The sequence below is a fragment of the Papio anubis genome, chromosome 8 (genome assembly GCF_008728515.1).
Source record: "Papio anubis isolate 15944 chromosome 8, Panubis1.0, whole genome shotgun sequence".
Classification (NCBI taxonomy): domain Eukaryota; kingdom Metazoa; phylum Chordata; class Mammalia; order Primates; family Cercopithecidae; genus Papio; species Papio anubis.
Window position 1 is genome coordinate 86,574,996 of NC_044983.1, and position 12,738 is coordinate 86,587,733.

General features: G+C 37.5%; 1 protein-coding gene across 2 annotated transcripts in view; it reads left to right on the forward strand.

Annotated features, from left to right (window-relative positions):
- The first annotated feature begins 516 nt into the window (after positions 1 to 516).
- LRRC69 (leucine rich repeat containing 69) overlaps positions 517 to 12,738 on the forward strand; it is a 105,348-nt gene continuing 93,126 nt past the window's right edge. For both annotated transcript variants that reach the window (XM_017962163.3, XM_009213301.4), the window contains exon 1: positions 517 to 760. In XM_017962163.3, the coding sequence (XP_017817652.1) occupies positions 539 to 760 (222 nt within the window). In that variant the 5' untranslated portion in view covers positions 517 to 538. The remainder of the gene's footprint in view (positions 761 to 12,738) is intronic.

Consider the following 12,738-nt stretch of genomic DNA (forward strand, 5'->3'; position numbering starts at 1 on the left):
TTTCTCATTTATTAGTTTTGATTCTTGTGAAAAAGAACTTTATTAACTATTAAGATATATTTAAGTACAGTTTGTACTGGAAGAGCAGAATACATGCTTATATTTTTTCCTTTATCAATTTTCAGACTGAGTTGGTGCACTAGTAATTCCCAGTGTGAGTAATGTTTCTTTTTAAAAAATGCCATATGAACTCAGATTTTAATGTATTTTGATATGTCTCAGTCTACTGTAGATTATTTTTTTCTGATCCTTAATATTTTCCATCTTAGACTAGTGGGAGCTCCTAGAAATTCACTTCTGTGTCTTCATTAATCTCTAATAACTTCAACATTGCGGTATAAGCTATCTTAGGCTTACCTGATACATTTCCTGCCCCAAACCTGGACCAGGTACTTTCCCTTCATATCTTTCACATGGGAAAATAATCTAATGCTTCCCGCCTTCAACATGGTGGATCTCAGAATGTTCTTGCTTCTATGACACACCAATTCTGTAATTAGAGGTTCTAAAGCTGTATAATAAAGAACTCTAATCTCTAATGGTTACCTTCTTTGTTTTCTACTTCTTTTCCAAGATCATGACTGAGAGATTGTTAATAAAAGCATTGAGTGGTGGTAAAAACACGAAGATCATTACTTTGAATGGGAAGAAGATGACAAAGATGCCCTCAGCATTAGGAAAACTGCCCGGCCTGAAGACTCTAGTCCTTCAGAATAACCTAATCCCTAAAGTGTGCCCAGAGTTACGCACCTTGACCCAGGTGAGGAACAGTGTTTTGTTGTTGTTGTTTGGTTTTGAAGATGGAAAACAGGAAGAGAGAAAAAAGAGGTAAGAGACAGAACAATAACACTTCGATCTGTGGAGACTTCGGTCTCTGGAGACTTAATGTGGAGTGTAGCAGGAGAGGCATCAGAAGGCTTTATCCCTTAGGGAATTCCATGTGGTAGGGAGAGGAGTTTCAATTTATTCATGTGCTCTTTGGCCCATGTCTGGAATCAGAGGACTGGGTCTCTGCCACACTCATCTTTCTAGAGGCTGTCATCTGGAAAGGGGTTGGAAACCTGGATCTGCTCATCTACCTTGGGGGCTCACATCTGGAAGTAGTTTTGAGGATCCAGGAGATGATGTTCACCCTGGGGACTGTCCTGAAGCTTTTGCTTATGGAATGAAGAGACATTTAGGATGTAGGAAGGGAGTTCCTTTTCAATTTCCTAGGGCAGGCTGAAACTTTGAAATGGCGTGTTGGCAGGGAATAGGAAGGAAGGGACATTTATTTCTCTTGAAATAGTCTTTAAAGGAAGGTTAATATTCTAAATAAAAAATATTCTTTTTTAAAGAGCAATAGCTGACATGAATGAATCCCAGATGCTTGTGTTAAACCTTTCTGCCTAACAATGTGAAACTCTAGCTGCCAAAAATCTTGAGGTTGAGAGAAGGCAAGGGATATTAACTTGGTAATTTTCTTTTTGTTCGCTTCTGAATTGTCATCAGCACAGGAAGAACCTATAAGCAGCTAAGGCATTATAACTCATTAATTTTGAATTTACAGTTCCAAAAAATAAATCTGTATTTTCTTACTTTCACCGTACCTCATTTCCTTTTAGGTTTAAGAAATTGAGTTTGTAATCTGCAGTTGTATCTTTGTAAGAAATAGGGTAACATTTACAAATTCCCCACTTCATTAGTAATTGCAGAAAGTACACTTGTAGTTACAAGACAACAAGGACTTGGAATTTTTTAATAAGAAAGAGGAGTTTCTACGCAAGAGAATTTGGGACTTGATTGAGTCATGAACCTATTCTCTCCTTCTATTTGAATTTATTTCCATTAAAGTAATACCATTGGTTACAGAGAATTAAATATTACAAAAAGTGTATAACAAGAAGCTATCTTCTGTCCTACTTCCCCTCATCTCCAATCCTGATCTTCATATATAACCACTTTTAACTCATCTATTTTCTTGATTTGTCTATATTTGGCATCATTTTTCTTCATCTTCTAGATAGTTATATTAATGTATCTATTGTATATTGGCCCACATCTGGAATCAGGGGATTAGGTCTACAGGTATCTTTTACATGTAATGTTACTACACCTTTATTTCTTCCTTCATCAACTGCAGTCTCTTTTGACTCCCCACTTCCCCACTTCGTAAGATGACAGTGTCAGCCTCTGTAATCTACCTTCAGCTGTCCTTTCCTCTCCTCCCTCACAAACTCTGAAGTTTTTACTTTTATAAGACTTAGAGCTTTTATATTGTATTAAGTTATAACCATAATTAAGTATTTGTTTTGTGTCTTGGATAACTCTTAACTTCTAAAAATATATATTACTAATAAATAAATATTCACATGGGGTCAATTAATCTATGATTCTATTTTCTTTCTTATATGCAATTTTTGTTCCCTTAGGGTTTCTAATAACCTTTCCTTTGTTCTTGTGCCTTAGCTTTATGGTGGCCTCATTTTATTTCAAACTCGACCATATTATTTTTTTCTGTCAAATGTACTTTTCCTTGAGAGACTTCCCTCTAAGACCCTCCATCCTCTGCCCCAATCTAAGTTGATTGCTATCTAGGTTTGCTAGATACCGTCAGCCAAAGACATTCACTTTGTTGCTCTCTTAAATTGGACCCACTGTTTCCTGTATCCTGTATTTTCCTTTCTTGGCTTGCTCTCTTAGTTTTTCCAGGAGTCTCGAGAAATCATCCTAGTCTGGGTATGTGGTAGTTAAATTGTTTGATCCCTTGCATATCTGAAAATGTCTGTATTCTTGTCTCACACTTGGTTAATAGTTGTTTAGTAAAAAGTTACAGATTCCAGAATATATTTCCATAGGAAAAAGCCCCAAGAGTCTGATTATCATTACATTGTCTTCTTGTGGCTCCCTTTATTACTTCTCTTCTTATTCTTCTATTTAGGGGTAACCTAAATGTTGACTTCTGTTTGTTCGCACTCAGTTCCTTCACCAGGGAGCTGGCTCAGCCCAGTGCTTACTTTTAAAGAGGAAATTACACCATTAAGAATTCAACTGATTTGAAACTAGGCTGCTTATAGTCTAGCCTATCTTTAAAGTACTTTAAAAGTCAGATTCAGGCCAATGGCATATGTTTAGCTGTTCATGAGCTAGCAATTTTTCTTATATAGGGTCTTAGAGAGATTGTGGAATTTTGGAAAAAAAAAAAACTTTTTCCCCTGTGTGATGGGAGTTCTAGAAGCATGCTAGATGAAATGTGCTAGAAACCCTTAAAGAATGGTTGTAGATTATCATACAGTTCAGATGTACAGCTCCATCCCTCTCACAGTTGGTAATAAAGGGCAGATGGCCTGGTGCGGTGGCTCACATCTGTAATCCCAGCAGTATGGGAGGCTAAGGTGGGTAGATTGGGCTCAGTAGTCTGAAACCGGCCTGGGCAACATAGTGAGACCTCCTCTCTACAAAAAAATAAAAGTAAAAAATTAGTCAGGCATGGTGGCACGTGCCTGTAGTTCCAGAGGATTGCCTGAGCCCAGAATATGGGAGGTTGCAGTGAACTGAGATTACACCACTGCACTCCAGCCTGGGCTGCAAAGTGATTCTGTCTCATTAAAAAAAGGAAAGGCAGATGAAGGTTTCAAAGAAAGAGACAGCTTAGAGAATTGAAAAGAGCCCTAGATGAGAGTTTAGAAGTGCTGGCACAACTTAACTGGTTGAACCAGCTATATACAAGGCACTTAGTTTCTTTGGGCCTCAATTTCTGCCTAAGCATTGAGGACCATCTGTGTCTCAGGCACTCAGAACTGGTGATTCAGCGATGAGCAAAACAGATGGAAATCTCTGCCCTCGTAGAGTTTATGTTCTAGTCAGGAGTGATGTAAGAAACAAAGAGGGAAAATAGGATGTGAGGTGGTGATTAGTGTTAAGGGGAAAAATAAAGCAGAGAAAAGGGGCAGGGCGTATTGTGTCATTCAGCTGACCTGACTGATGCCACAGAGTGTCTTGTGGGCTTTATAACTTGGTGATGTATATATCAAAATTCAGTGATTATAATTCTTATTCTAACAGTTTTCTCTAAAATTCCCGTGTACTTTTAAAGTTAATTTGAACTCTTTCTTATGTTCTATAGTCATACCCTTTATCGATAATGTTTAAAGCTACCCATCTACCTATGACTTTTGTTTCATTTTGTTTTATGTCTACTGTGTTTATCTTTTGAAGTAGCCTTTTATCATCATATGAAGCCCAGTTTGCCCCAGTATACTGATTTTTTGGTCACATTTCCCACAGAATGTGAAGTATTAAAATAGTCTTGATTTTTTTTTTAAATTCCTATAACAAAAATACTACTTTTAAATTTCTTTACTCGCAAAATGGTAACAGAATAACATCAACCATTCAGTGGGAGCCAAGTGTAGTATCAGGAGCTTATCATTTTCTACAACTTGCAAGAAAGTTATTACCCTCATACCGTTAATAAAACGTAGGGTTCAGGAAGAGGTTAAATTATTTGTCAAAGGTCACTCAACCAGTAAATATAAAATGAGGTCTCCTTGGAGGTTGCTCTCAGATCTGTTGTTGCTCTCAGCTCTATTGTGTTATTTATTATTCTATATATTTACTGTGAAATTTATCAGGGTCTGGTGTTCAATTTATAGTTCTTAAAAACTGAGTTGCCTAAAGATGACTGCTTTGAACACTACATGCATTGTCCCCTCCTCCCATTTGTTTGCATATTTTTTTTTCTTTTAAGAGATAGGTCTTGCTTGTCACCCAGGCTGGAGTGTATTGGTGTGATCACAGCTCACTGCAGCCTTGAACTCCTATGCTCAAATGATCCTCCTACTTCAGCTTCCCAAGTAGTTGGGGCTACAGGCGTGTGCCACTACCCCTGGCTAATTAAAAAAATTTTTTTTTGTTTGGAGACAGGGTCTCACTTTGTCTCCCAGGCTGGTCTTGAACTCCTGGCTTCAAGCAATCCTCCCACCTCAGCCTCCCAAAGTGCTGGGATTATATGTGTGAGTCACCCTACCTAGCCCATAGTGATTCTTTTATTATGTTTATTATTGTTGTTGTTATTGTTATGATTTTAGAGACAAAGTCTTGCTCTGTCACCCAGGCTGGAGTGTAGTGACGTGATCTTGGCTCACTGCAACCTCCACCTCCCAGGTTCAAGTGATTCTCCTTCCTCAGCCTCCCGAGTAGCTGGGATTACAAGGTGCCTGCCACCATGCCTGGCTAATTTTTTTGTTTTTTAAGTAGAGATGGGGTTTTGCCATGTTGGCCAGGCTGGTCTCGAACTCCTGACCTCAGATGATCTGCCCACCTTGGCCTCCCAAAGTGCTAGGGTTACAGGCGTGAGCCACCACACCCGGCCCATAGTGATTCTTTTAACAAATATTTATCATTCATTTTCTTGCATCTATGCTGTTCCCCAGGATATAGATGTGCACAAAGTGTGGTCCCTGCCTTCATGTTTGGGGATTAAATTAAATGTTTTTATATTTAAAGCTCCATGGCTGGCATGTAGAAGCTTTAAATACATTTATGATTAGTGTTACCATTATGATATAACTAGCAACAATGATAAAATGAGGGGGTAGGAGTTCTTTAGTAAATAACCTACTTTAGATCCTACTTCCATTTTTCTTTGCTAATTTAACTAGTGAAGCTGTGGAAAATTTCAGTCACTTCTAATGACAATGAAAAAAATGGGTTAATGTCCTATAATTTGTGGTGAATGCATTTGGACTGTGACTCTTGAAGTATGGGGATGTCAACAATTTTCAGACAAACACTTTATGAATTTTGAGGGCAAAGATATTGTCTTGTCCCTATTGCTTTTTACTTACTAACTCATATAATGTCAACATGAGTGAAAAGGAAGTAATTTTCAAAGTCCAGCTTAACCAAACACATGTAGGAACAAAGGTTCCTCATAGGTAAAACAAATAGCCATCATCGCTAATTGTGTGCAGCATTGTTGACATGCATCGTAAAGTCCAATGGCAGTGTGGCAAAGTTCCCCTTAAGCTGCTCACACGTGCAGCCGACCAGGACAAAGATATGTTCTGCCATAGCTTTTTATTTGGCCATAAACAATTGACAGTAAATAAGACCAACTCTAACCAGATTTGAGTAGTTTATAAACTTACTAATTGTGTCCTTAATCTCTCCTTTTCATACTTTTGCTGTCCTTAATGACCCTTTAACCCAATCAACTTCATTCATTCATACATTAAACAACTAATTATGTGTGCCTGCAGTGGAGTAGGCACTCTACTAGGTGGTAGCAGTACAAAAAGGATCAGAATCATTCATATGTCCCTATTAGGTGTGGACCACGGAAGCCAAAGGATCGGACATCCCTGATAAAGAACAAGTTATGCAGAGGAATAGGAAAGGAATGACCATGAGCAAAGACTTCCCCTAACTCTTCCTCCCTGGGCATTCTGGTCTCACTTTCTAACCCAAGCAGAACAGAGAAGATCCATGTCCCTTATACTGTTTGTCAGCGTCAAGCCTTTCTCTTCTCCTGTTCCATACACTTAAAATCTGTTCTTTCTTCATCAGTAAGGTAATGCCTCCTATTTCCTAAGCCTTGCTCTCAAAACAGGGATTCATTATCCTGTTTTGTTGTGTCCTTTCCTGGTACAGGGACACATAGTGAGTACCTTCTCTCCAGGAACCGTTCACATCTCCTTTGCCTGTCCTTTCATGTTGAGGCGGGTATTAGGTCTCCTGAACCCCCTGCTGGAAATCCAGTTTCTCTCTCTGCTGGCAGGCATCTAGAAAAGACCCAGGCCTCTTCTTTCCTTCACCAGTGATGTAGAACAACTGATATACTCTATCTGTAGACCTGCCTTGACTCATCTGAAAAGTGGGCCTCGTCATTCTTAGCTCCTAAAGTTGCCATCACTGTTATCTACCTAATATAGAATGCCTTATCCATTTTGGTTCCATAGAAAATTTTAGCTGAACCTTCATTAAAACTTCCAAACACTTAAGATTTTACATTTTAATTGAATGTCATTTTAATTGAATGTTAAGATTTTACATTTTAATTGAATGTCATTTTAATTGAATGTTAAGATTTTACATTTTAATTGAATTCTAATAATTTGAAACTCTTGTCCTTCCTTCTTATTCTTTCCTTATGAAGCTTTTGATGGGATATTAAAAGGTAATGCCTTGATAATCTTTTACTGTTAATGCCAGTAGAAAATCCTCCTTATATTTCATGACACTGAGCTTAACTTTGGGATTTAAGGGGCCAGCAGTAAGAGGTTGTGGGGATCTCCATGAAATATCTAGAAATTAGATAACATGCTGACCCATGGAAACTTCCTCTCAGTTTCTAGTGAAGTTATAATTGTTTTGAGAAATATGACTTTGTTAAGAAGTTACTGCAAAATTAAATAGTAGCTTTGAAATTGGTAGTTACTCATATAAATAAATTCCTTCAGGAAGAGCTGGACTCAGAAGCAGTTTGGCAGTTGTATTGAACAGCAGTTTTAAGAATGCCACAGATTTATTTAAAAAAAGGTATTGATAAGAATTAGCAAATTGAACCTCCCCCATACCTTGGCCATACACATGCTAATTCAAAAATGTAAAATCCAGTTATTATTCCCTCATTAATTTGATTCAATTACTTTTACAAAATAGCTTACAGAACCTGACACATGTATACTATTTGATTATAGTAAATATGAATATTCACTCTTAAGGAAGTTAAAGATTTGTATTTCACATAGTAGTTCAAACCTATTTATACATCTTATAGGCAAATAATCTAATAGTTTATTCCAAAATGGTATAACCATGATTTAGTTTTGGAAGACAGTCTTCCAGATAAAGATGGACATTTGAGAATTTTTTTTAATACTTAGAAAGGTTTTATCTTGTCAGGTGCAGTGGCTCATGCTTGTAATCCAAGCACTTTGGGAGGCTGAGGTGGTGGGGATCCCCTGAGGTCAGAAGTTCAAGACCAGCCTGGCCAACATGGTGAAACCTCGTCTCTACTAAAAATATAAAATTGGCTGGGTGTGGTGGTACATGCCTATAATCCCAGCGACTTGGGAGACTGAGGCAGGATAATCGCTTGGACCTGGGAAGTGGAGGTTGTAGTGACCTGAGATCTTGCCATTGCACACCAGCCTGGGCATCAAGAGCAAAACTCTGTCTCAAAAAAAGACGGGGGCGGGGTGGGGGAGGTATCTAAGTTAGTCAAAACCAAGTAATTAAAATATAAAATAAGTAGCGTAGAGTTTTCTAGTGATAATTAATAGCTACAAACATGGAATAATTAAACATTAAGAGAGGCTGTCTGGTCCAAGTTCTAGGCCTACATATGATATGCACTACATTGAATTGAATATAGGGGTTAGTGAGAATGAGCAGAAGGCTAGAATAAAGAAAGCATGCAGCTCATTAGAAGGAAATAAATCAAGCTGGACAAATTAGAACAGATTGAGCTCAAAAGATATTTGATTTTGAAAATAAAAACTGATGTGGATCCACAGTGACTATTCCATAGTTTGAGTCTTTACAGAGATGATCCAAGCAGGCATCATTCAACTAATATTTATTGAGCAACTATTATATTCCAGATATTGTTCTTTGAATGCTAGATGAATCACAGAGAGACCCTGTCATTGGAAAATTTCCAATTTAATAGTAGAGGTAAAATATACATGTGAATCATGGAATCAACATAAATGTCCATCAATGATAGGCTGGATAAAGAAAATGGTACATGGTACATATATACCATGGAATACTGTGCAGTCATAAAAAATGAGATTATGGGTCGGGTACAGTGGCTTGTGTCTGTAATCCCAGCACTTTGGAGGCCAAGGCAGGTGGATCACGAGGTCAGGAGTTCAAGACCAGCCTGGCCAAGATGGTGAAACCCCGTCTCTACTGAAAATACAAAAAATTAACTGGGCACAGTGGCAGGTGCCTGTAATCCCAGCTACTCTGGAGGCTGAGGCAGGAGAATCGCTTGAACTCAGAGGGTGGAGGTTGTAGTGAGCCGAGATCATGCCACTGCACTCCAGCCTGGGCGACAGAGTAAGACTCTGTCTCAAAAAAAAAAAAAAAAAAAAAAATTGAGATTATGTCATTTGCAGGGATATGGATGGAGCTGAAGGCCATTATTTTTAGCAAACTAACACAGGAAGAGAAAACCAAATACCACATGTTGTCACTTATAAGTGGCAGCTAAGTGATAAGAACATATGGACACATAGAGGGGAATAACACACACTGGGGCCTATCAGAGAGTGGAGGCTGGGAGGAGAGAGAGGAGCAGGAAAAATACCTAATGGCTACTAGGTTTGGTACCGGGGTGATGAAATAATCTGTACAACAAACTCCCATGACACAAATTTACCTATGCAACAAACCTGGACATGTATGTACCTCTGAATTTAAAAGTTAAAAAAATAAAAAATATATATACACAAGTCCTTATAATATAGATAATAATAATTGATAATTGATAATGGAAAGTACATTGTGCTATGCAAATACAAAAGGAGGATGCTTTCATGGGGAAGATGGTAAATCTCAAGGGGAAGCATTAAGCATGAAAATATGTTATAATTATTGGAGAACCAAGATACTGTTAGTATTTAATGAAAACAAAATCCTGAAACACATTATTACTGCAGAAACAATAAAGAATTTTTATCCAGCAAAATTAACGTCCTGCTGTGGCCATTTTTCTCATTCCATGAAAATGTCATTCAGAAGTGGCTGTGACCTGGGACCTCAAAGCCGTGAGCTCTCTGCATGTACTTGTGCTCCAGACCCAGCTCTGCTGCTGCTCTGCATGCACTTGCACCTCAGACAGTGGCATCTCTGTGGCCCTGTCTGGACCGCAGAGGTGGTCCTCTGACATGCCCATTTGCTGGACCTAACACCAATGGGCATCCCCTTGGCCACAACCTCCCCTGATAGAAGGAAAAGAGATCAGCAGCACTCCAGCACCTTTTACCGCCGAGGACCCCAATATATGCAAATCAATCAATGTGATACAACACATTAACAAAACGAAAGGAAAAAAAAACCCAGCTCATTATCAAAATAGATACAGAAAAAGCATTTGACAAAGTTCAGCATCCATTCATGATTAAAGCTCTCAAAAAAATAGGTATAGAAGGAATTTACCTTAACACAGTATAGGCCATATATGAAACTCCCACAACTAACGTCATAATCAGTGAGGAAAAGCTGCAGGCTTTTCCGTAAGATCTGGTACAAGGAAAGAATACTTACTTCTCTACTTTTCAACATAGTACTGGAAGTCATAGCCAACAATTAAATAAGGAAAAAAAAAAGGGCAACCAAATCAGAAAATAAATAATGTTATCTCTGTTTGCAAATGACATGATTGTGAACATAGAAAACTCTAAAGACTCAACTGAGTCTAAAGACTCAATGAAAAACCTGTTAGAACTAACAAATGAATTCAGTCAAGTTGCAGGTTATAAAATCAACATACAAAAATCAATCATGTTTCTATACACAAGGAATAAAGTATCTGAAAAGGGAATTAAAAAATCAAACCATTTACAATAGCCATAAAAATAATAAAGTGCTCACGAATAAACAACCAAACAGGTCAAAGATTTATACAAGAAAAATTATAAGACATTAATAAAGGAAGTTGAAAAAAATACATGTAAATGGAAAGACATCCCTTCTTCATAGATAGGAAGAATTAATATTTTTAAAATGTCCATATTACTGGAAGTGATCTGCATATTCAATGCAATTTGTATCAAAATCCCAATGGTATTCTTCACAAAAATAGAAAAAAAATTCTAAAATACATATGGAACTACAAAAGAACCTGAATAGCCAAAACATTATTGAGCATAGACATGAAAACTAGAGGCATCATACCTCCTGATTTCAAAATATATTACAAAGCCACAGTAAACAAAACAGTATGGCTTAGGCATAAAAACAGACGCATAGACCAATGGGACAGAATAGAGAGCCCAGAAATAAATCCACATATGTATGATCAACTAATGTTTGAAACATGTGAGAAAAAGGGACCAGGAAGGAACTGTGGCGAACTGGTAGCTCATACATGCATAGTCAATAGGGGACATTGACAATAGGGGACAGTCCATCCAGTCCCCAGCACTGGTGAATTTTTGTCACAGCAGGATTGTATATTTAAAGGTTCTGTGGAAGCAAATACTATTTTTTTAAAAATACTGTGTCTATTAGTCATACCGGTTTCTGAGCTAAGAGTTTAGGCTTAATTCAGCAAATGGGGTGCATTGCTCTTTACATACTAAAGTATGCAGGAATATTTCTTTAAACTTTTCCAATCTAAATGTTTCTTAAATTTTTGCCCAAACATCTGGGAAGATATACCAGTCTCTTAGTTTCTATCAGATATCTCCCTTTTTGTAATTTGTAAATCAAAGTGATTTTCTAAATTCAGTCAAATAGGAGAGGAAAATAGAGTTGCTGTTGGTAACTGTGCCTCATAACTATGGTTAGCGAGTTCTGAGGGTGAAACAAAGCTGACCCTGGAGTTGCGCCTTGGCACTGCCAGCAAGACTGCTTCAGGTTCCTTGCCCGTGGTTGACCCTGCACATGGAGATCCTGCCGATCCCACTTATATTTATAGGTGTCACTCCTGCAGGTAAGCCTAACATACATGGCTCTTCACCGTGAGCCAGGTAATGAATATATGTGTGTAATTTAATCATGATTTATAATCTATTAAATTTAATATCCCATGCCTAATAAGAGAGTGCTTGTGAATTTAGAAATATTTGAAAAAATGAGTTAGAAATTAAGAAAATAAGCAGGTTTAAAATTTGAAAACCAGTAAAGTATCAATATGTGTGTACGTGTATATGTGTGTGTGTGTATCAGGTGTTTACTGCATTTCTAGCACCATACCTGGTGCTAATTAAAAGATTATCATTTAATAATATCTGCTGTTTGCCTGGCACTTTATTAAACTGTCTCTAATCCTTAAGACTACCCTAAGAAGTAAATGCTAGCATCCCCATTTTTATAAAGAAATAGAGGCTTAGGAATTTGAGTGACTTGTCCAAGATCACATATCTGGTACATTGCATAGCAAACAGACTGTGCTTTGCCTACTGCACAATACAGACTCAAGAGTGTACACATGATAGGACAAGGATATTTAAAATAAGAATTCCATGTGTTGTATTCCATTTCATTTTGTGAGCATGTGTATGTGTGTGAGCATATGTGTCTGTATACATATATATATATTTGTATCATGTGCATATGTATGATCATTCTGAGCAATAGTAAATTCTTTTTAAAGATACGCAGTATATTATTGAAGACAGTGCAGGGTAGAAGTTAGGAATACAGACCATAGAATGAACCTATGTCATGTTTCACCATAAATCATAGCCTGGACTTCAGATCCCTTTTCTGTAAGATCAGGGTTATTGCGAGGTCCACATTAGACAATGTTCTGCTTGGCACAGTGTTTTATATCTTTGGCACATAATTTATATTTAAATTAAATATTAGCCATTTGTATTGTCATTAATAGATTAATCAGTATGTTTTCTTCTTAAATTTCTTGTCTTCTTCTCTCCTACTTACAAAAAAAATCACTATACATTGAACCTAGATTCTATAATTCAAAGGCATCAATGGACATTGAGATGCTTGCCTCATATCCAAGATGTAAGAGAAAGTGCACATGCCTATTTTAAGGCAGGCCACAGATAGGCTATA